Genomic DNA, 25,530 nt, shown 5'->3' with positions numbered 1-25,530 from the left:
CTCTTTTGGTCATTTGTTGCTGTTCTTTGCATCTTAAAAATATAAGTTCTCTGTGGCAGGTGCTTTATTAACCAAAATTTGTGGTAGAAGGGAGAGGCAAGGCTGCCCACTTCAGAGAAATTTCCTTCTTCAATGGGGAAAAATTTGGGAGCCAGGGTTAAAAGAGGTTAACGTGAAAAAAAAAAAAAAAGAGGTTAACGTGATGTCTATCTTAAGTCACAGTGGCAAGCAACAAAGTTGAGAGGTTAATTGACATTCGATCAAAGGGAGGTGGACTACAGCTGTTTCTTATTGCCCGAATGTTTATGCATATGAATGTTAAGTCAGAGAAGTGGCCAGTGTGGTTTTAGACCTCGATGTTAAAGTGAATTCAGGTTTTAGCCCACAGGATAAGGAGTGGTAATGAAAAAAAATCTGTAATTAATAAAATCATCTAAAATGGGGGAGAGGATTCAGAAAAGGGTCTTTGTTCTCCACTGATTCTATGCAGACTTCTTTTGAATTAAAGTGCGTTATACTTATTTTTTTTCTTTTTAACTTCCTATTGCCTCCCTTTTCATTAATGAAAGACCACTGTCCTCCTAATTGTTGCCAAATTAGAGAGCAAGAGGGGCAGGCTTGAGTTAGAGCCATGGTGTGCAGTTCTTGGAAACTGATGATGCACGTTGGGCAATTTGATTTGTGACAATTATAAGGATTAACCATCAAATATAAAAACCTGCCTAGTACTGTACTCTAAAATGAGCTCTGCACATGAGACTCATGCCTGCATTTTCCATTCACGTAACAGAAATGTCTGGAATGTTTTCATGACTAAAGCACAGATAAAATCAGGATGACAAGAGAAGAGGATCTGTATGTGTGATCTCTTCCAAAATCGAAGGAGATAAAAATACACATATGGCCCTTTATTTCCCGGGTTAAACCTAAGAGTAGTTTGTTTTCCACTCACTTCTGGCTGAAGCTAGGAAGAGTGGTGCTCTTGAGTTTTTTTTCTCACTGAAGAGTCAGCAGCTTCATGGATCAAATTCTGTGGTAGAGGGGAAAACTCGGGCTGTCTGGTTCATGGAACGGACTTTCATTTCTTCTTCCACTGGGTGGGGGGTGGGGGGGTGGAGAATCCAAAGCCACCTGTAAGCCGGTGCCCTGTGATAAATCTTGGAGACTCAAGGTCAAGATCAACACTTATTTTTTTGACTTTGAAATTACAATCGTATATGACAGAATGAGCTCATGGACTAATAGCACAAAGTAATGACTTTTCCAGTACTCTTCCTTCTAAGTTTCTTTCCTTTCTTTCTAGCATAACACAGCTGGTATAAACTGTGAAAACTGTGCTAAGGGTTATTACCGCCCTTATGGTGTTCCAGTTGATGCTCCCCACGGCTGCATCCGTAAGTTTCATTTTGACTTGGTGTGTCAGACTGTCTGTACTGTACAGCTTTGGGGTGGCCATTGGGCTAAACTCTGATGCACTGGTAGCTCCCTTCTTTCCCTCTTTCTTCACATTGTTGCTTCTATTCCTTCCAGCTACATAATCTCCCCAAGCTTCAGATTTCTTCACTGATCACAGATCATCACAACAAATATGATAATGAAAAAGTTTGAAATACTGTGAGAGTTATCAAGATGTGACAGGGACACAAAGTGAGCAAATGCTGTTGAGGAAAGTGTGCTGATGGGCTTGCTCAACACAGGGTTGCCACCAACATTCAATTTATAAAAAACACACTATCTGCAAAGCACAATGGAACGAACCATGCCTGCGTATTCCCTAAGATAGAATGACATGCCATTAGAAGCCCTAGGAAGACGCTAAGCCTTGGGCTTGGTCACATACCTGTCCTCTGACAAATGTTAGTTCCTCCATTTTCTGTTGTTTTGACGTGCTTTTGTGATCTCCAGTAATTTCACATTTTTGTCTGTGTTACCATCAAGACAACAGAGTAGTGATTTCTTTCTTTCTTTATTTAATTTTTAAAAATATATTTTATTTATTTATTCATGAGAGACACAGAGAAAGGTAGAGACATAGGCAGCGGGAGAAGCAGGCTCCCCATGGGGAGCCTGGTGCAGGACTTGATCCTGGGACCACGGGATCACGCCCTGAGCCAAAGGCTGATGCTCAACCACTGAGCCAACCAGGTGCCCCCATGGTAGTGATTTAGCAAGGATTTAATAATGGCCATAATATCTAAAAGAGCTGTGATTTATATGCTATATGCAGGGCATTGTGAAGTAATTTTGCAAATGTGTGATTATCACAACCAATTTAGGACACTGTATTATTATTTTCATGTTTAGATAAGAGGAGACCAAGTATTTAAATATTTTTAGGGCCAGCTGACAAGACTTCTGACTGGTACGGGTCCCCTCTGTGTGATGCCTCTGTGCTGTACCAAACCCATGATACAACAGGATCCCATTGGGTTTTCCCTGGGGAATTACCAGTCACAGGTCAGACTATGGGCTTTGCCCTACATGTGTAATCTGCTCTATGTTCTCTGGCTGTCACCGTTAGAAAACAGTTCAGCCCTGAAGTTGGCCACTGGGCCCGATGTGCCCCCAGATTCATTCATCATATTGTTAACATTTGAGGACATTGAAGTCCAGAGAATGTGTGACTCTGATTTGCCTCTGCCTCTGTATTGGGCATTCGTCCTTGTTCAAGAGTGACCTAATTCTCCCTCTTCCACATCATCCCACGACGTATGTCCATCACTTTTCTCGGGCCAAGAAGAACAAGCCTTAGCAGAGGAGACTAGACAGTGTGAATGCAGACGTACCTTCCCCAGAATCACTGTTCTCGGTGATTCTCGGCTCTCCATCACTGTTCTAGGTTCTTTCTTCATCACCAAAGTGTTCTCACAGTCTTGCAGAAATGTTACAGGCTTAGTATAAAGAATCCACAAGACATACGTCCTAAGCAAGCTAAGCAAAGAATACCAGAAGAAGCCAGCCTGGGACAATGCTTACTGCCCACAGCTTCCTGGCTTCCCAGTTCCCCATGGAACATATACTTAGCTGTGTTATGACAGTATTTTTGCTGTCCAAGGTGAGGACTTGCCAGGTCAAGGGATGCTCCCAAGTGAGGGGTTACCAAGCCTTTTCGATCCCAAGTCTGTCTACTGGAATGAAAACCTAACAGTTGTGTTGGTTGCAAGACTGCCTTCAGTACGTCCTATCACTGGAATCTAACATTTGGTTATGGGCGTGATCTTGCTGTGCTGTCCACAGGTTATATGTCAATGTCTATGCATCCTGTACTTGTGACCACATTGTATCTAGGTAGTGATGACCACCATGTGGACATTCACAGTTGGCTCATGGCTGGGGTGGGGCTGTAGCACATCCTCCCACAGCCCATTTGGAGTCTGTGCAAACCTTGCCTCTGATGCATGAACTGGGCAGCACTCAGTGTAATAAACTGTATTCTTGAGAACTTGAAGAGGCATCAGTGCAGATGCCTCTTCAAGCTTACCTCTGAGGGTCCCTGGGGTTTGGTGAATGCAAACTATTAGCCAAGTATAAAGTGGAAAACAGGCTGTGCCCTTTCAAGAATAAGTAGGGGCCAACAGTAAAGTGGTAGACATTGCTTGAGAAGTCCTTGGGGACAAAGCCACTTTACTGAGTGCCCCGGTGGACTGAGCATTCACCCTGACATCTGAAACCTGGTGTTTCTCATAGCTTGCAGCTGTAACCCTGAGCATGCTGATGACTGTGAGCCAGGCTCGGGACGCTGCACCTGCAAGCCAAATTTCCAAGGAGATAACTGTGAGAAGTGTGCAGTTGGATATTATAACTTCCCATTTTGCCTGAGTAAGTAGCTGCTGCAGGAGGAGAGGCCTCCCTTCCGGGCACATAGCTGATGCATTAACACCTGAAGGCATGGCAGACAGAGATGGAGGCAGCACAGACATGGGGCCATGTAGGTTGTGTTCACATGAAAGTGTTTGCAAGAGTTTAGAGCGCAGAATTTATATGAGTACATTTCATAGTCTTATTCAAGGTTGATGACTAGGTTGGGGTGACCACCCCAGGAGGTCAGAAAGGTCACATACTGGCAATTTTGACTTAACGGTAATCCATGTGTGTGATTTGTCTTCACAAAAGAACTTGGAAGAAGTGTCAAGGGTACCAGATGTCCGTTTGCACACATGTAGTGTGTGTCAGTGTTTTGGGTGGCTGGGGGATGTGTTTCCCCTTTCTCATTCATTGTACTATAGGCCAGGTTATCACCAGCCCCCACCACCCTCACTGCAGTGATCTAAGTGAATATCTCAGCATCTCCAAGAGAAAAAATCCCTATCTGGCAGAAACACCATAAAACATGAAGCAGGAGAGTCTGGAATCAGCCCTACAAATTGTAACAAGAGTCATGGTTCTTTTGGTTTGCTAAAGCATAAAAACTCTACTTTTGTGTTAGGACAAAGATGCAGGGCCTTTTGTGTTTCAGCTATCTCCCCAGCCCCCAATTGCTGTACTGGTTCTTGCATTCCCAGCTTTGTAGGGTGGGCAGAGCATAGTGGGCTGTGGGGACATTCGGGTAGGACTCATGTGAATGGGGTGACTTTATATTCTGGCTCACACCTGCTGTCCCAGAGAATCATTAAGCTAGCATCCACTTTCACTGTCCAGTATCTTAGTTTGGAGGATAAATTATATGATCGTCTGATTTTTAAAGAAACCAATTTTTAAGCCCAAACACAGTAACACTGAATTGAGGCTCAGTCAATTTACAAACTGTAATTATTACATACAGCTTGAACAGAAATTGTACTTGCCTTTTTAGTGACAGAAACCTGAAACAATCTTATGGCATAAATCACATTTTAGAGGGAAAAACTTAAGAAAATTTTTTTAAACTGCTCAATTTTATGTTAAAAAAACCAATAAAGATGCTAAAGAAACCAAACTCATTCCTGCTTAGACTGAGACATATATATTCTGAGCACAAAATATCCATATCTGTTCATTTAATATGCAAATCAGAATGTCTAATCGGCCTGGTTTCGGTTGCATGTTCAATATAGCAGTTTTGCCTTTCTCTAAATTAGGCTCCACATGCTACTTTGCACTGAGTTAGAAAGGCTTCTTTCTAGTTCATGCAACTTAATATTTTACTGTCTCCTTAATCTTTCTCTGTATTTTTTTAAATGATTTTTCTAGGAATTCCCATTTTCCCTGTTTCTACTCCAAGTCCAGAAGACCCAGTAGCTGGAGATATAAAAGGTAAGTATCTTCTCTTTTGGTTTAACTTCAATGGAAACATTGTGCTCTGTATTATTTTTCTACTTCCTATATCTGCCACTATGCCCAAGTTCAAGTTCAAGTGGCCCAAGTTCAAGTCCTTACTGGAGCCTGGCAGGTGCCTTGCAGGTGTCTCCTGTCTCAGTTCTTGCCACTCACCATTCTCTATGCTACTCTGTCTTTTGTGCAAATGCTCCCTGACTAAGGAAACTAAACAGCTTGAATTGTATGTCACTTGCTTGTTCAGAAACTTCCAGAGGCAGTCAGTTGCCTACTGTCTTGTTTGGGTTCTATATACAGAGACCCTGAGAAAGGATTTGAGCATAAGCAGTTGATTCTGGAGGTGATCCCAGGAGACATCAGGAAGGGGGTGATTCAGGGAGTGAAGGGAGCTGTTATGAAGATGCATTAGCAAGAAAGGCCCCCCTGTAGCACCTGGAGCTCCATCCCTGTAGACAACTTTAGGAGACAGCATAGAACTTGCTCAGCATTATCCCAGCTGATGGTATAACTTCAGTCACTGGCCACTGATGGAGGGCTTATTCTGGGGCATTAACTCTTTGGCCGAGGAGCTCCCATAGCCAGATGGGTACCCCTGTGCAGACAGTGGCAGAGATATGTAGGGAGCAGCCTTTTGGGTAGAGAGGTGAGTATCGAGGGGGTGTGGGTGCTACACCTACCTCATCACTCATTCTGCAAGTGCTTTATGATCACCAGTTATGTGTACAGCACCATTCTGGCTGCTGGGACTTATAAGTGAACAGAACCGAGAAAAATCCCCAGCTCTCCTAATAGCTTATATTCCAGGGGAGGAAGTCCTATGATAACAAAAATAGTATATAAGCCACTAAACAACTGAAATCTCTAATATCTTAGATTATGATATGCAGGGCTGTGTCCTGCACAAGGATGCTCCTTTTAAGGGGGAGCTTTTCACATTGTAGGCAGAAGCTAACCCGTGTGAGGAGTATTCTAAGTCTTGAGGTTTGATTCTGGAGTTGGCAGCAGTGCCCTTTGTGAGCCCATAATAGCACAGGCAGGGACACACATGCTCAGGGAGGCACACTGCTCCAGCAGAAGGGCACACCACATGTGCACAGCCTATCACTGTGCCCCATCTGGATCATGTTCACCTCACCCAGTGAGCTTGCTTCTCACTCCTCAGGGTGCCAGTAGCAGCCTGACAGTCACATGCTCATCTCATTGGGGGGAGGTAGTGCTAGGGGTGTGTGAGCACATGTTCCCCTCCTCTGGGTGTGTCCAGGGTGTGGGTGGGCAGAAGGGGTCACGAGTCTCTGGAGAGCACTCTTCCACAGAAGATTTCCATTTCAGCAACAATATGGCATCTCAAGAGACGTGCTGGAGAACTGGTGTTTGGCCATGAGTGCTGTGCAGAACATAAGTCTGGGAGAGAGGTGGGGGCATGTGAGGTTTGCAGATTTCAACAGGGTTGTCAGGGGGGACCTCCTGAAGAGATAAGCAAGGACCTGAGGAAGGTGAGGGGTGAGCTCTGCAGGTATCTGGGGACAAGCATTCAGACCCAGGAAAGAGCCAGTGTGAAGTCCTTGGGGTGCATGCTGGGGTGTTCACTGAATAAAAGGGAGACCAGTGTGTGAAAGTGGAGTGAGCACAGGCAAGAGAGGTAAGGAAGGAAAGTGCCGGGGACCAGATGGCAGGGCCCTGTCAGCCACTGCGAAGATTTAACCTTCCATTCTCAATGAGAGGAGCCATGGGCAGTGTGCACAGAGAAAGGACATTGCATAAGGAACTCTGTGGCTACTGTGTTGAAAACCAGTTGGAGGCGGAGAAAAGAGGAAGAATGGAAATGCCCTGAAAAGCTATTGCGATAATCTATGAGGGAGAGAGAGGATGGTGGCTCCGACTCAGGAGGTGGCGGTAGAGGTGACAAAAAGAGGACAGACTGTAGATATAACCTGGAGACAGAACCAACAGGACCTACCAGGGGATGGCTGACCTGAAAGTGGGTAATGAGAAAAAGGCCCCTTCAGTGACTCCAAGGCTTCTGGATGGAGCACACAGAGGGAAGAAATACCATTTGTTGAGATGAGAAAGGCTGCAGAAGACAAGGCAAAGTGCAGGGCTGGGGAAGGGGCAGGTGGATGTGGTGATGGGAACTTAGGGACCCTCTCTTCTGGCTGTTCTTTTTTTTTCTCTCTCTATGAGATAAGGATCAAAGTCAGGGCAGAAAGTGAGGTTGGAGAGGAAGCTTTGGGGTTAAAGAGATAGAAGGTATGGAAGAGGCATCCCAGAATTCCAATCTCTCTGGAATCTCCATCCCAGAGAGAATGGACTTGGGGAATGTCATAGGATTTGGGGGCAGCACTGAGAGCTCACCTGAGGCCAGGTAACGGGATCCAAGTTACCTTCCTACTTTCTTTCCGATGTGTGCCCTATGCACACCCTGATCCTCTGATCAAACCACGGTGCTCTATGTTGTTATGTGGAGTATTGTCATTAGCCTTCACCAAGCACTTGGTCACTTGAGGACAGCAGCTATGCCTCTAATTCCTGTAGTATCTATCCTGCCCATAGCCAGTGGTATCCTGTCCACAGTGGCTGCCTGCAAATGTTTCCGTAATGTTTGTTCATTGACTAGAATGGAATTCTGCCTTTGAGACTTGGTTACACCACATCTTGGGCTTTCTTCCACAAGAATGTCTTAGATCTCCCATTTACTGGCTGTGGCCAGGAATCCTTTTGTTATTCAATTTCTTATTGCCCCCAAGTAGATTGGTGGCGACTTCAGGAAAAGAAATTTAATTGAACTTGAAGGGATGTTCAGACTTCTGTTACAAAATATAAGGGAAGCCTTAGAACACCACCTCAAGGAAAAGAAGTTTCAGTGAATGCAGTGAGATCTGTTTGGGGATTTGAATGCATGGATATATCACTTCAATTTGGTCTTTTATTGTTGCATTAGGCCCCACTTTGGGGTCTAGCTCCCAGCAGTGAACATTAGAAGCTGAAATATCTTCGGGCACCTGGGTGGCTTAGCCGGTTGAACATCTGACTCTTGGTTTTAGCTCAGGTCATGATCTCAGGGTTGTGAAATCAAGCCCTGCCTTGGCCTCTCTGCTCAGTGGAGAGTCCCCTCCAATCAATCAATTAAAAAAAAACCCCAAACTAAAAAAAAAAAGAAGCTCAAACATCTCAACTGCCAGAAGATGCAGAACACTGGCTAATACCGAGCACCATCCCACCCCTGAGAATTTTAATTCAGTAAAGCCCATTTGTATTTCATGTTTCCATGTTTTCCAATACACGGGCTGTGCTTTAGAAACCCTTGCTTTTACAAAGTAGAAATTCCTCTGTAGCACCCCAGATACTAAGCTAGCTTTTCAGGATGAAGTCCAGGCTTATATTTTGAACAAGTTTTCCAGATGCTTCTGATGTATGCTCTCTTGTTGAGAACCACTGCTCTCATTACTGGAAATCCCATTTAGTGGTTGGCAAACTTTCCCCCAAACAGTTAGATGGTAAATGTATTTGGATTTGTAGGCAAAGTTCAAATACTCAACTTTGCTGTTGTACCAGGAAAGCAACTATAGACAACATGTGCAGGAAAAAATCTCGGCTGTGTCCGGGTAAAACATTATTTCCTAAAATAGAGTTGGATTTGGTTCTCAGGCTATAGTTTACAGATTGTGGGTTTATATCAGAATTTCTGGGTTTAGGATTCTGTACCTAGGCAATTGTATTTTACCAGGAAATTCCAATGTGCAGCCAAGATAGAGAACCACTTTACCAGAAAGCCCATATGCTCAGTTCCAGACAGGATGACTCGAAGAAAAAAGGTGCAGAGCAGTTTTGCAGATCTGAATGTTTTCAGGTTTTTTCATTGTATTTCATAACCTTGCATATTATCAGGGTTTTCTGGGTCTGAGAGATCATTTATATCCACTTAAGATTTATTTCTAGGACATCAGTGTATAGTTGACACATCTTCAAGGGCTTCCTTTGAAAATGACAGTGTATGCAAAACATAAACTCTGGCCTATAGGCATGCACACTCTTTTATGCCTCCAAGTTCAAACAAAGAGTAGGGACCAGTGAAACAACAACTGCAGAGATTTTACCTAGAACACTAAAGCAATCTGGGGATGATTCTGTAAAGTTGCCCACATAGCCTGAAGACATGGGTGCCCAGGAGGTTTCTTGACAAATATCACGAAAAAGGTTTGATTCCCCAGGTCACTTTATAATTAGCTACTTGCCTTTGCTGGAGCTTTTAGGTCAGTGTGGTTGGGGCTGGAGGATGGGAGCTCAGAGGTGGGGGTGACAGCCGCTGGGGGGGGTGCTTTCCTGCCTGTGTCCTTCCCTAGGCCAGGCATATCATCTGCTTGGCAGAGTGGGCCACTCACTGTTGTCATGGAACCCATCAGATAAGGCTTAAAAATGAACAGGCCAATCCTGAAATCTCAGTTTGGAGGTTCCGTTGGATACAAGTAGATGTTTCTTAATGGCATCTCTGACCTTTTCTTCCTATTTGTTTATTTCCCTTTAATGTGTAGTGTTTTAGGTCAAGAATGCCTAGAAACCATAGATAATTCATTATCTATGTTTCTATGGCAGAACCTTGAGACAAGGCAGGGTCTGAGAGTCTCTTCTTGCAGGGTGCGACTGTAACTGGGAAGGCGTTCTCCCTGAAATATGCGATGCCTATGGAAGGTGCCTTTGCCGCCCTGGGGTCGAGGGCCCTCGGTGTGATGCTTGCCGTGTGGGCTTCTACTCGTTCCCTATTTGCCAAGGTAAGGAGGCAACACATAGCATGGTGATCATCAGGTCCTCGATGTAAATTTCCTCTTGAGGAAACGCAGAGGCACCTGCTGGTACAACTGTGTGGCCTGCAGTTCTGTGAGTGAGCCCCTGACTTATATATGTGTGTTACATGTGACTGTCCCCCTACCTGGGCCATATCACCCCCCTTCTGTCTTTCCCGCTCTACACTTCCTCCTCCCCTATGGTAAGCACATAGGCTCTGGAGCTGGCTGCCTGGGTGCAAATCCTGACTCTGGAAAGGAGTTGGTGCCTGAGCAGTGTTTAGGGAACTGCCGGGCATTCCTGGGGACAGGGAGCAGGAGGCATGAAACCACAAACTTCTCCCCACTACTTGTTCTGTGTCCTAGGATCTCATCCTAGTAAGAGTCACTGAAGGAGATGGAGGGTGGGAAGAGGAGGTGTCTGACCCAGTCACTAGAGCAAAATAGGAGTGTTGTAAATGTTGGGTGAATGAGAAAATGAATGAATGAAATTGCTCAAGGGCTCCTCTGCTTCCTCTCCATTGCCTGCCTGCTGCTGTTCTTCCCCGAGAAGGGAAAGGGAGGGACGAAAAGAAGAGAGGATTATCAGTGAGGGCTCAGGCAGGAAATGAACACCACTCCAGGTGTTATAAACAGACAAGGACTTGCTCTAGGTGCTTGGGTGCTCCCCTAAGTTGTGAAGGGCTGGAGCAGCAGGTGCTAGGTGGGGCTTCCAAGGAGGATCCCAATAGAAAGGCTGAGTGTTAAGCTCAGATTTCCATAGTGCAGCCTGAGGATGGAAGGACTGCATCCTGATGCCTCCACAGCCACCTCTTGGTTCCCAGGAAGCTAGATGGGGCTCAGCCGCGGAAATGGTCAATAGGTGTGGGAAGGCAGCTTTCTCCTTACTTCCACCTTTCTAGTCTCACTTGAGTACTTCTTATTTGCAAAAACCAAGTTGGCATCCAGACATCCAGAACCCAGCTTCAGGAGAATCTGGGAAGTGCTGTTTTGAGCTTGCCAGCCCCTGAACACAGATGGAGGCTAGAATCAGTCTTGAGCAATCTCATCTGCCAGGTCAGCCACGCTAGAAAACCATGGAGGTGGGTGCAAGCAGGACCACCCCTCCCCACTTCCAGAGCTGGATGCTAAAGTGGTGAAGGATCAGGTTCGTAGTAGGTATCACTTGGGCCAACCAAGTTGCCTAGCCGCTCTGCTTCTCACTTGCCTCATAATCGTGCAGGTTCAAGGTGGCACTGACTGTGAAGCTCTTGGAGGCCTGGGGAGCACTCTCTCACTTGTATGGAAAAAAAAGGCTTCCTTTCCTTCCTGGTCCCCTGGCGTGCCCTGTTCACAGACTCTATCCTTGCCCCCTGCTTTCTCGGCCTTTGCCACTTGGAGCCACAGAAGCTCTCCCTCAACCAGAGGAATTCAGTGCTAGTTGGAATGCCCAATACATTTCCTATAGAATAACAGTATGGGCGATTCTCACGATTGAATTGTGTGAAACATACTAGAGGCAGATTCTGCACAACTGGCTCCACGGTCTGCCGTGGTAACCTCATCCTTGCTCGTGATATTGTTCTATGGAAAGATATCCCAAATCATGAAGTTTTGCATAAAGGTTGGCAATGATTACATTTTTATTTTAAGCTGGAGACCCTGTGTCATGAACCCATGGGAGGGAGAGGGCAGTGGAGACCCTACATTTTAGATGTCCATGAGGGCCCAAGCCCAGAGAAGCTTATGGTACTAGGAGGCAAGATGATGAGCAGTGAAGACAAGGTCCTTTCACCAAAAGCAGAAGGGTTGGGGCCACCAAGTTGTTTATCTCATTCCCCTCCTGTAACAGGTAAGCATTTTCTAGCTGCCCTTTGTTTTGCTGACACTCTCCCAATTATATCTTAGATGTAAGTTGTTTGGAGGCAAGGAGCGGACAGTGTCTCATGTTGATTTTGTAATAATCTGCCGACATTCATATTAGTTCTGTGTCAGCTGCTATGCTCATAATTGGAAGGATCCCAAAGATTTTCTTTGTTTTCTTCCTCCTTACCAGCCACAACTTCAGACTCATTCTGCTAGAATGAATGACAAATATTCCAATCTAGTCATTCCCTTGGGCAAGGCTGTCCGACTGGGCCTTTGTGTTTGTGGATACCAAGGTGAAAAGTAATACAATATTTTAAGAATGCACTTTTCCACATTTCTTCATTACTAGAACTAATTCATTTTAAGGCAGGGAAAAAATACAAAGGTGTATTTAGGACAGAGCAGTGGGAGGTGGGATATCCAGAATGATGGAGTAGGGAGTTCAGTGAGATGCTCTCTCCAACAAAACAAAACTTTAGCTGGTAATAAGTTTTAAATAATCATTTAGAATCTCTGGAAATTGTCCTAAGAGCAAATGAAGAAACATTTATTTAAGAAAATCTAAATATCAGTAAGAACAAGTCTGTGACATTTGGGCTCCATTAGCCCCACCAGCCCAACTCTTTGTTGTAGAATCCCTACCTTGGGCATAGACAGCCGAGAAGATGGGAGTTCTTTTTCTTCTAAATTCCTGTTCTGGGGCTACCTTTTCACCTGAGGATGGACAGGCTGCTGGCATTTCTCATTGCCCCCTGGCCTGGACTGTCAGTGCTCTATTTGAGGCAGGGTGAGCAGAGAGGATCCTATCTTCTCTTTCTCCACCCTGCCCACCTGTATGGTGGAGACTCTACACCAAGCACTGCAGACTGAAAATACAGAGTCTAATCACCCCAATCCCCGCTAGCTCATAGGGTGGAGGTCCTAAGCCAGGAGAGGCAAGCTGAAACAACCAGGAGCTACTACTATTCCTATCCCCAGTGCCTGCTTGTAGAGCAGGGCTGTCCTCCAGAAAAAGTGGGTCCTCATCTTCAAGTCTGGTGGTCCAGTGGTTCTGCACAGCCAGAGGACAGGTAGGTCATAATGATAATGATAGAGTTTGGAAGCTCTGTCTGAGGGAATTATTTTAACAGAGGGTGCCAAAGGGTGTTGTAGAAAACAATGTAGATCTTGATGTACAGCAATTACAAGGAGGCTGGTAGCTCTGATACAAACATAATGGCAGAGCAACCAGAAGTTTAATAGAGAGAATCAGAGGAATTTCAACCAAAAGAGCCCTTCTTATATCACAGATAAGTCTGCGGGTTAGAAAGGTTGTGTGCATGTAACTAGATTGCACCTATTCAGGAGGAGTCCAATCAGACAGGGGGAAGACTCAGAAATATCCCCATGTTGTGCACAAATCCATTACCATAGGGTGGTAGCTGCACTGGCAAAAGGGGTTTAAGCACAATCTCTAACCAAACACTGACTGAGCAAGCTGCTCAGACACAGGGTAACTCCAAAGGGGTCAGGCTTGAAAATGATACCATCATCATCGCTGGTTATCTAGAACTGTATGGTGCCCAAGGCTGTGGCCTCTCAACAGCAACCAGAGAGGAAAGATCCAAACCAATAGTCCATGGCTGAATGTAAGTGGCGGGGGGGGGGGGGGGGGGGGGAGTGAATTCTCCAAACTGTGGGAGCAGCCTCCAAGCTAAACACATATGCAATGGGAAAGGATAAAAAATCTGATTGGCCAAGCAGAACCTTCAATCAGGAAGTTGCTTGTACGGACCCAGGGGTGCCACTAAGGTGGCCAGGCCAGAAGATAAACACAAGGGGAAAATCTGAATAGGAACATCAGAGGCTGGATATTGGAGGGGAAGTAGATCTTGCAGAACTAGTTCAGCCACATCATTAAACAGCCAACCAAATAAGCAAATAAAAAACAATCCTGGTGGTAGCCAGAGTTGCTACACTGTGTTACCTAGAATGTCTAGCTTTCAGAAGCAAAAAACAAAAAATGAAATATGCAAAGAATCAGGGAAGTATGACCCATACGCAGGTAAAAAGCAGCCAATAGAAACAGCTTTTGAATGGGCTCAGATGGTGGATTTAGCTGACCAAAATAGCTGTTATAAGTATATGCAAAGAGGTAAAGGAAACCATGCGTGATGAACTAAAGGAAAGGGTAATGATAATGTCTTACCAAATAGAGAATATCAATGAAGAAAGAGAAACTGTTTAAAAGAACCAAATGGAAGTTCTGGAGTTGAAAAGTATAATTGAAATGAAGAATTCACCAGTGGGATTCAATAGTAGATCTGAGCCAGCAGAAGAATCTGCAAACTTGATGACAGATCAATAGAGATTATTCAGTCTGAAAAACAGAGAGAAAAAGGATGAAGATAAATGGACAGAGCCTCAGAGAAACATGGGACACCAAAGTACACTGACATCAATGTAATGGGTGTACTGGAAGGAGAGGAAAGAGGAAGGGCCAGAAAAAATAAAGAAATAATAGTAGGGGCACCTGGGTAGCTCAGTCAGTTAAGCATCTGCCCTTGTCTCAGGTCATGATCTCAGGGTTCTGATCTCCACACTGACCTTGTTATGTGTATATATATATATATATATAATGCAAATATATGTTATATATATAATGCAAATATACTGTCTTTTGTAATACTTACTATTATGGACTGATATATATATATGCTGCATCTTCTTTATCCATTAATCAGACACTTCATAGTTTAAATGTTGAAAGACAAAGAAAAAAGGTCTTGTAAGAGCAAAAGAAAAATGACACAGTCCCTGCCAAGGAATTTCAGTTAGAATGTTAACTGACTTCTCATCTGAAACAACAGAGGCTAGAAGGCAGTGGGACCACACATTTTAAGAACTGAAAGTAAAATTTTTGTCAACCAAAAATTTTATATCCATCAAAATTATCTTTTGATGATTCCCAGATGAACAAAAAGAGAATTTGAAGCTGGCATACCTGCCTTACAAGAAATACTAAAGGAAGTTCTTCAAGGCTGAAAGCAGGTGACACCAGACAGTAGTTGGAATCCACCTGCAAAATATAGATGTTGGTGAAGGAATTAGGTAGGTGTATTGGTCAGCTTGAACTTCCATAACAGGATAATACAGACTGTGTGGCCCAAATGACAGGAGTTCATTTTCTCATGGTTCCAGAGACTAGAATTCTAAGATTGGGGTGCTAGAAGATTGATTGTACTCCCTTCCTGGCTTGCAGACAGCTGCCTTCTCCTTGTATTCTCAGATGGCCTTTCCTGTATGTATGGGTTGAAAGAATGAGAGAGAGAGATCTCTGATATTTCTGCCCTTTCTAAAAGGCAGTCTGGTAGGAATCAGGCTCCACCCTTATAATCTCATTTAACCTCAATTACCCCCTTAAAGGTCCTATATCCAATTACAATCACATTAGAGGTTAACATATGAATTTGAGGGGCACGTAATTCAGTCCATAATAATAAGTATTACAAAAGATAATATATTTGCATTTTTAATCCTTTCTTGTCCTGATTGATTTTAAAAGAAGTTGCACAAGACTGAACACATACACACACACACACTCATATGTATGTATGTTGGGGGGCCTATAACATACATAGCAATATATACATGCCTGTGTCATACATAAATGTAATATATTTAACAATAATAGTGCAAAGGAGATGGGTGAGAACAAAGCTATGAATTAGAATAAGGAAGTGACATCAAATCTATGGCAAGAAATGAAGAGAGCCAGAAAAGATAAATAAGGAAGTTTATTAAGATACTCTATACATTATATGTTCCCTCTTTTCTTCTATTGGCCTCTTTAGAAGATACAGACTATATAAATAATTTTAACAATATATTGTTGGGTTTTGACATTTGGACATAATATGTATAGCAATAATAGCACAAAAACAGAGAAAGAATGGAGTTACATGGAGTTCCATGTCACTGGAACTAAGTTAATATGAATCTGAAGTAGATTCTGGTAAGATGTATTTTGTAATTTCTAGAGCAACTAGTAAGACAATAACAAAATAATTAAAAAGTTGTTAAAGGAAGTAAAATGCTACACTGGAAAATATCTATTGAATGCAAAAGAAAGCAATAAAAGGGGAACAAAAAAACAAAAAGACATTAGACATGTAGAAAAATGCAAAATGGCAGAAGTAAAACCCAACTGTATCATTAACATTAAATATGAGTGGATTCTACTCATACCATCTACAGATATTAACCCCAATGGATCAACAGCCTAAATGTAAGAGCTTAGCCTATAAAACTCCTAGAAGAAAGCATAGATATAAATCTTTGTGAGCTTAGGTCAGTCAATAATTTTTTAGATTTGACACCAAAAGCACAGGCAACAGAAGAAAAAACAGATACTGGACTTTAAAAACCTTTGTGTTTCAAAGGACACTATCAAGAAGGTGAAAAGACAACCCGTTGAATAAAGGAGAGTATTTGCAAATCATGTGTCTGATAAGGCACAGATATATAGTATCAAGAATATCTAAAGAGGGATGCCTAGGTGGCTCAGTGGTTGAGCATCTGCCTTTGCTCAGGGCTTGATCCCAGGTCCAGGGATTGAGTCCCACATCAGGCTCCCTGTGAGGAGCCTGCTTCTCCCTCTATGTCTCTGCCTCCCTCTCTGTGTCTCTCATGAATAAATAAATAAAATCTTAAAAAAAAAAAGAATATCTAAAATGCTCTTACAACACTCTAATTAAAAGACAACTTAATTAAAAAAATGGACAAAGAATTTGAATAAATAGTTCTACAATGGACCAATAAGTACATGAAAAGATGTTCCATATCATTAGTAATTAGGTAAATGCAAATTAAAAGCACAATGAAATATCATTTTCTATCCCTATAAAGGCAGGCAAGAACAGAAGTTGGCAAGGATATGGAGAAATGTGAGCCCTCATAAATGGCTCGTGGGAATGCACAATGACATAGCCAATTGGCAAACAGTTTTGCTGTTCCTCAAAATGTTAAACCTAGGGTTACCATATGATCCAGGAAATCTACTCGTAGTTATACAGCCAAGGATAATGAAAACATGCAACCACACAGTAGCTTGTACACCAATGTCCATAGCAGCATTAGTCAGAGTAGCCAAGAAAGGGAAATGACCTGCATGTTTATGAGCTGATGAATGGATAAATAAAATATAGTCTCTTTATATTATGGCATATTATTGGGAAAAAGTAAAATACAGACACATGCTACAACTTGGATGAACCCTGAAAACATGATGCTAAGTGAAAGAAGCCACATATTGTGTGATTCCATTTATATGAACTGTCAAGAACAGACAAATTCATAGAGACAGGAAGTTGATTAGTGGTTGCTTAGGGTTGGCATGGAGGTGGGTGAGGTTGGCGGAGACAGAGCAATGGAGATTGCTAACGAGGATGGGGTTTCTTTTGGGGGGACAAAAATGGTTCTAAAATTAGATTGTGCCGAGGGTTGCACAACCTTGTGAATACATTAAAAAGCATTGTACATATTATATGGATGAGTTATATAGTATATGAATTATATCTCAGTAAACCTGTGTTTCAAAAAGATAAGGAGGGAGTTGGAATCCAACACATGAAAGCAGGATATTTTCCCTCCAGATGCACTTCAGCCTTATTGCTCTGTAAATTTGCACCCATCTCTCCTGGTATCTTATTTACAACAGTGATAAAACAATATGCATTAGAATTTTGGAGTTACAAGAAATTGAAATTACTTATTTTACTGCAACTCATCTGAGATCCAGGGGAAGCTAGGTAGTTGCAGAGTGATGAGTAATATCCTGTCTCTTGACCTCCACCCTGGTGTACCTTCAGGAATTATATTCTCCTTCATATCTGCAGCACCTAGAGGTGCCAGGACCTCAAAAAGCGCGAGCACTGTGCTTCCCAGACTGCAATTTTCACACTGCAGGTCACCATCCTCTAGTGCATGGAGAAATCAATTCAGTGAGTTTGGACCAGCATTAAAATGAAATAGAATAGAAACTCTGCATTATAAGCAGCAATAGAAAGAAATGTTTTGCAAAGTTATTGTTGTTCATAGTTATATATTAATAAATATCCTTGTTTCCGCATTTTTATCTGTCAATCTGGGTGTGTGTGTGTGCGTGTATGGTGTGTTTATTGAGTTACAGTGTAAAATTTATATGTTACTGTGGATGTAGCTAAAAAAATTTGAAAGTTACTGTGTTAAGTAATCCTGGAGGATTTTGTCTTTGATTCTGAGAAGTTGGTCACTTTGCTTTCATTCTACTCTTTGGCTTTGTGGCTTCAGATTCTCAGATAGTTACTGTCTGAAATTATGGCGTATTTGGGCGAATTTAGGATCTCTCTTTCACCTTAAAAGCATTACTCAGTAGATTGCAGCAGTTATCTGATAAATCGATTTCACCTGTGCCAGTGTACATTGCATAATTCGTTCCTAAATCTGTTTGGGATGCAAGAGACCACTCTGTCTTACCTTTTTACACATTGTCTATAGGACAGGTAAGGTCCAAAGGGCATGAAGAACTCATCCGAGATGCACATCTTGTTTCCTCTTTAATCCATAGTCTTGCCTGAAACCCAGCAAGCAGAAAGGAGGGTATAAATAAAAATATCCTGGGATTTGACCTTAAACTGGGTTTTGACTTAATGATTGTTCTCTTACCTAAGAGAGTGCTGAAGAGCCCAATAACTTACTAGCATGTTCATCTAGGTGCAGGGGGATAATCACCAGCCCTGAATGAAGTTGAAAGGATCCAAGGGATTCAGTTACAGCAGGAGCTATGCTTTTTTAATACCCCAATTATATGACATTCAGTTGCACCTTCATGTAGCTTAATTTACCATAGTTTTTTAAAAGGGACTCCATGGTTCACATACTGCTTATAGGAACTGTGATTATTTTTAAAGCTCTGCCTGTTTAAACATAGATTTCTATAATAAACCTCAAACTCTGGTCATTTTTTTCCACTTAAAAAGTGACTGTTTTTAAACATATTCTATCATTCTTTCAACTGTAGTACAATATTATTCCATCTAGATGGAATTTGGTTATCTGGCTCATGTATCTGGAGCAAAAGTGGGAAGCAAGCAGTGAGACCCCTCAACCCCTATTGCCTCTGTAAAGTGAAAAAGCATGCTTCCAAAGACATGCGCTAAAATTCATGCATTAACTGCTAGAAGAATCCCATAGATCCTGTCTTACTTATGCCTCATTAAAAAAAAATAATTATGCTAAGTTTGGTTGTTTTCTAAGCCACACTCATGGTGAATTAGAAACATACAATTAGAAGAGAGGGAAATATTGCCAAGGCAACACATTGACAGTAAGGGAGGAAACAGAAAAACAGACGAGAAACTGAGGAAGTATAGTAGCTTGGCACCATTTGACGAAGAGCAAATAATCCTCCTCAACTCAGGAGGTCCTGAGGATGTCACTGTTAGAATAAGGAAATGAGTACCATAGTAATGGCTCTGGATCATGATGTAGTGGTGAAATTACATCTGAATAGCTATTTCAGGAGGAAGGAACATATATAATACATTTTAGTAAGAGTGCTATTTAGTTTTAAAATGAAAAGATTTTGGTGATTAAGGAGTCAATTTTGACTCTATAGTTTCATGTGACAGAAAACTTAACCTAAACTGGCTTAAGGCAAAAAGACTTTATTGGCTGTAATTGAATAGTTCAGGCATATTTGGTTTCAGGAACAGATTAATCCAGGGGCTCAAAAGACGTCGGCAAGTCTGTTTTTCCCCATCTTGCAAATCTATCTTGTAGATTGGCTTCATTTTTAGGTCTCAGGTGGTAGTAAGGCGGTAGCTGACACTTCTTTTTTTTTTTTTTTTTTTTTTGGTAGCTGACACTTCTTAGACATATGTTGCTATGGACTGAATTGTATCCCTCCCAAATTCATGTGTTGAAGCCCTAACCGCCAAGGTGACTGGCTACATTTGGAGTAAAGAAGTAATTAAGGTTAAATGAGGTCAAGGTTGGAACATTGATCTGATAGGATTAATGTTTTAAGAAGAGACACCAATGAACCTTTACATACATTCTCTCTGCCATATGAGGGCACAGGAGGAAGGCTGCTGTCCGAAAACCAGGAAGAGTCCCTAGGAACCGATTCTGCTGACACCTTGATCTTAGACTTCCCAACCTCTAGAACAGTGAGAAAATAAATGTCTGTTGTTCAAGCCACCCAATCTATGATATTGTTACGGCAACTGGAGCCGACTAAGACCTTCATCCTTTCAGGTTCAAGTCTAGGGAAAAGAGCATGCTTTCCTCCAGGTCAAGGCTGGTTCTGATTGGATCATGTGTCCATTCCTGAACCAACTCCATGGCTGTGGAATTCTGTGTCCTGACTGGCCAAGCCTGAGTCTCCCCACATCCAGGGAACTACAGTGAAGACCATTGTCTGAACAGCATGGGTGGAGTAAGGGCTAGACCTACTCCCTACCCCCACCCCCACCCCACCACTGCAACATCAGGATGCCATAACCAAAGCAGGGTGGCAAAACTGTGAGTCGGTAAAATTGTCAGCTCTCTGAGAAAACCTAGTTCCCCAAAGAGACTAGTCCCATAAGAGATTAGAAAACCTCTGAGGTTTAACTGTAGCATTTTTCCCTCCAAGAAGATGACACCTGACATGAAAACTCTTTAATCAGCTATTGAACATAATGCAACATCCTTGTGTTAAGTGATAGAGTCTGGATTTTTAAAAAATATTCTATCTTCTTGTTTATATTTTTGGTACAGTTGGTTTAGAGCTCTGTTTCCAAAGGTCTATCAAAGTCATCTTAGCTTACTGGCCAAAAGGCAGGCCATGGAAACAGGAGACTGAGAAGGTGTGCCGAGGGCTGCAGGGAGGGACAGAGGGTGGGTGGGGGGGAGCAGCAGGTGCTCCCTGGCTTCCCACGTGAATGTATGTTCAAGCCTCTGCTGGGTTCTGTCTGTGGTTCAAAGTCATGGCTCAAGTGGAGAGAAAGGCTCACGCAATGAGGCAGAGGAGTATGTGCATTGTGTATTCTAGTCCCATTCCAGTGAGGGAGGAAGCATGGTTCAGGCTTTGGAACTGGAACAGGGTGGTGTAGGGGGAGCAATCTCTTTAAGCCCTGTCTCGGTGGACCTTGCCAGACAGAGTACATCCAGCCTCAGAGGAGCCTACCACCACCACTCTTTTTCAAGTTTTGCAGGAAATGCACCATCCACCATATTCCTGGCATGATGTAGGCATGCATCTTGAAGCTTGTGGTTCCATTTGGACCACTAGGTTCTGGAAGAATGATGTCTCTCCTCTTGCTCTATCCTTTTTCTAACAGCTTTTGTGTTCTTTTTAAAATTTTCCCTTGGGGGCAGTTTTGAGGCTAGTGGCTGAAGCTCAGACTCACTAAACTGATTGCTTGGCCACTGAACTTTAGAGTAAAATCAACATGACCCCAAATGCTACACCGGATGGTCCAGTATATTCTAGCCAAAAAAATGTTCTTATGGCTTTGCTCTATATTATTTCAAAGATTTTTAAAAAATCTTCTTGAGAAGGAACTCTAAAATCCTTCTAAGTTCTTGCCAGTTGTGGTTCTGCATTCATGTTTTGCATTAATTTAATTTGTTCCAGACTTGCCTAAGTACAATGCTGTATTCTTCTCATTTTAATTCTGACTCACACAAGTGCCCTGCAGTTTTTTCATAGGTGAAAGTCAAATCATAGATAGGAGACCACCCTGGATAACTGTCTTTACATGTTTAAAACTTGTGTTTACATTGATGTCTGGTCACCTCTTTATCTTCAACTACAGCAACTACTGTAATTCTCTCAGTGAATGTGGTCATTTGAGGGGTTTACTCCCCACTTTTCCTCCTCCCAATACCCCTCCCCCCTTTTCCTCCCATCCTATTCCTTATTCCTGCTTTCCTCTCTTTCATGTTTCTCCTTCTTCCTCTCCCTTCCTTTCCTGGTACAGTTTGCTGGGCAGCAACTAGGCAGCACTTAGAATAGAGCCTAGGAGGATGTGGGCTGTGGAAACAAGTGGTCCTCCCATGACTAGGAACCAAAGAGGCGCCGAGTGCAGCTGACCCCAAACCTCAACCACACGGACCTGACCCATGGCCAGGAAATGTCCCCATTGGGGTTTGCTGTAGTCCTTGGGAGGTGGTGGCAGGTCTTTCCTTAGAAAACTCCCCTAAATAGGTTGCCAGTACAAGATTAACCTCCTTCTACCTGTCAGCATAGTCCCATGAATCAGACAAAACTAGCCAAGAGAAGAGGCCATGTGGCTCCAGCTAATGGTGGTTGGCACTGCAGGGCAGGTTTAGGGCTGGGGACACTCCCAGGAGACCCTGCCCCACTCTTCTAGGAGGGGAAAAAAAAACCCCTAGGGCTGAGCATGGGTGAGACTGGGTCTTGAACTGACCCTTCACTTCGTAATTCAATTTTCACCTGGGAGAACATTGAGGTGGTTGGTTAGAAGAGACCTGAGGACTTTCTGAAGATTTAATCTGCTCTATGCCCTGTTAACCAGAGAGGTGGGTGGTGACAAGTGGAGCTGACTGTTGGCTTTGTGGCTTTGACTAGAGAAGGTGCCAGCCTGCTTTTCCAACAGAAGGAAAAGCTCCAAGTCCCAGACGCAGTAAGATGCAGTGTTTACCTTATGATTTACATGGCATCAGTAGAGCCCCACCACACCCCATGAGCTTGTTTACTGATGGAGAAGAGGGTGGCGTTACCCTCATGGCAGGGCTGTAAGATTCAGTAAGGGAATGTGTGCCAGCAGCCTACACAGTGTGGACCTCAGGAAGACTTCAGGCATTACTTATTCTTTCAATCAGCAAATATCTATTTGGCACTTACTGGGTCCAGGGCTGTATGTGATGCTGGAAGCCATCGAAGGAGCACAACAGACACACTCCGTGTCCCTTTGGAGCTTTATGGTCATTATTTTTTATACTCTTTGGGAGTAAAAATGTCTTAAAGCTGAAACAATGAGGAATAGATGGGAAGTAAAAAAACTCCCGAAACTTCCAAGGACCTGGACTGATACACCGAGCAGCATGAAAGTGTTTGTGAGACATTATAGTATTTCCAAGAGGGTCTGCTGTTGTTGAGGTTTGGGTTTGGAACTTGGCAGCTGTCACTGCTAGCTGGATTGAAATGAGACCTGTGATGCCAGATTAATTCATGATGTAAAACAACGTATGTGCTGGGTCTTTGTTTTTACCTCTGGAGCGTCACTGTGTCTCCTGAGGCTCCATGGACAGCCTCTGCGGCCTGAGGAGCCAGGGGCCATGTCTTCCACATTATGTTGGTTGGAGCTGCCACTGCTGGGCTGCCCTAACTGCCTGCCACTGTTTCCTCATTCACTTTCCTTTAAGACAGAAATAGCAGAAAGCTTATGTTAATCAGGGCTCTCCAGAGAAACAGAACCCATAGGGTGTGTGTGTGTGTGTGTGTGTGTGTGTGTGTGTGTGTGTGTGTGTGGAGAGATTTATTTTAAGGAATTGGCTTACATGATTGTGGGGGCTAGAGAGTCTAAAATCTGCAAGGCAGCCTGGTGGGCTACAGACCCAGGGAAGGATTGATGCTGCAGCTCAAATCCGAGGGCAGAGTTCCTTCTTTCTTGGGACTCTCTGTCTTTCTCTTAAGGCTTTCAAATGATTGGATGAGGTCTACCCTCATTGTGGAGGGTGATCTGCTTTACTCAAGGTCAACTGATTGAAATATTAATGACATCTTTAAGAAAACAACTTTCACAGCAATATCTAGAGTGGTGTTGGCAAAATGTCTAAGCTTCATAGCATAGCCAAGTTGGCATATAAAAATTAACCATTGCAGAACCTAAGAACATTTCCTCAATAATGAGCCCCTTGGTAAGCACCTGATCTCTGCAGATAGGCCCATGAAACAATGCTGACCCAGATGGCAGTAAGAAACCAGAGTCCTTGTCCCGCTGTCTGCCAAGAGCAGGCTGAGTGGCATTAGCATGTTTCTTCATTTCTCTTACAGTTTCTTGGCTGCGGTGGGGGCAAGGGAGGTGCTTCATATTATGTCAATAATTCCCTAGCTCCTCTTCTGGATTTTTTAGCTCTCTGAGGTCAGGGAATGTGTATTTTTCTTAATTACCTCCACCCCCACATCTAGTCCTGGTACCACTGAACATAGTAGGCCTTCAATCAAAGTCTGCTCGATGGATGAATATGAAGTAGGAGGGTGGAATGGTGGTAAATGCTCTGGTTTGGCCATACCTACTGTGCCTCTCTGAACAAATCCTGTAGCGGGAACTTGCATTTGGGTTTCTCTGGCCCACCACCATGCTCTATCCAGGTCCCATATCCCACAGTCCTGGTCTGACTGATGTCTTTTTATTCAGCCTGCCAGTGTTCAGTCCTTGGCTCCTACCAGACGCCCTGCAACCCAGTGACGGGACAGTGTGAATGCCAGCCGGGGATTACAGGACAGCGGTGTGACAGGTGTCTCTCAGGAGCCTATGATTTCCCTCACTGCCAAGGTAGGGAAGACATCAAAATACCAGAGGGTGGGTTGTTCTCTGGTATGTGTGCAGCCCAGACAAGCCCAGGGGACACACCCCTAGTCACCCTACACATTTGACCCTCATCTGCCTGGTTCCTTCCTGAGTTTGAGTCCACTGAAAATGCATGTATCAGATACGCATCCTCAAAGGAATCCAGAAATGACTTATTCCTAAAAGAATTTTGTTAATTCCCAAGTGTTCTAAATTTTTTAAAAAGATTATTTATTCATGAAAGAGATATAGGTGGAGAGAGAAGCAGGCTCCCTAAGGGGAGGGAGCCTGATGCAGGACCTGATCCCAGGACCCCTGGATCATGACCTGAGCCAAGGGAAGACACTCAACCACTGAGCCACCCAGGTGCCCCCCACATGTTCTAAATTTATACTTCTTGGTTTGCATGTCAGTTCTCTGTGTATAGAAGTATGGCAAACGTGAACCCCTTTTAGCTACACCAAGTGTTCCTTGACCCCTTCCCAAAGCATCCTGGCTTCTCTCTGGTTCCAGGCTCACAGCACTGATGCTGGTTGCTCCATAATCCCCTGAGGGGTGATTTTAGTAGGTCCCCTTGCTGGAGGGCAGAGCAAGACCTTTGCTGTGTTTCTGCCCCTCTCTCCTCACTGCTCTGGCATCCTAGGGGCATTGTCCTCACATAGCATGGGTGCAAGGGGAAGAGGGTGACCTAGAGCCAAGGGAGGAAACACTGTCACTGTCACGGGGCATCCTCACTACCTACCCCCTCCCCACTGATAGGAGCCAGTGAGAGAGTGGGAGACGGTGCAGAAGTAAGATGCCTGTGGAATCTCCCTGTGTTCTCTGGGGTGCGCAGACTCCAGTGCTAAGGAGCTCCTGCAGCTGCTTTAGAGCCTCTTTCTCTGTTGAGAAGAGATGTTTGAGGAAGGCTGCACCAGACTTTCCACTTGGAGAATATGGTTTTCTCTGACTCCTTCCTGCTCTTGGTAACTCTTTGAGTGTTGCCATCAGAGCTGAGTGAAGACAGGGCCACAGCGCCAACTTGATTCCCCAGAACTTTACTCACCAGTATCCTCAAGAGACCAGGTTTTCTTGCCAGTAGAAATTGTAGCCGGTAGCCAGAGGGGGCA

The 25,530-nt window shown here is 43.6% G+C and overlaps 1 protein-coding gene across 1 annotated transcript in view; it reads left to right on the top strand.

The window, feature by feature from the left end:
* LAMA3 (laminin subunit alpha 3) overlaps positions 1–25,530 on the top strand; it is a 250,272-nt gene that overhangs the window by 83,340 nt on the left and 141,402 nt on the right. The window contains exons 9-13 of the mRNA XM_025429300.3: positions 1,304–1,394; positions 3,688–3,819; positions 5,170–5,232; positions 9,885–10,019; positions 24,269–24,406. Of these exons, the coding sequence (XP_025285085.3) occupies positions 1,304–1,394; positions 3,688–3,819; positions 5,170–5,232; positions 9,885–10,019; positions 24,269–24,406 (559 nt within the window). The remainder of the gene's footprint in view (positions 1–1,303; positions 1,395–3,687; positions 3,820–5,169; positions 5,233–9,884; positions 10,020–24,268; positions 24,407–25,530) is intronic.

The sequence above is a fragment of the Canis lupus genome, chromosome 7 (genome assembly GCF_003254725.2).
Source record: "Canis lupus dingo isolate Sandy chromosome 7, ASM325472v2, whole genome shotgun sequence".
Lineage (NCBI taxonomy): Eukaryota > Metazoa > Chordata > Mammalia > Carnivora > Canidae > Canis > Canis lupus.
This window is presented reverse-complemented; position numbering and strand designations above follow the sequence as displayed.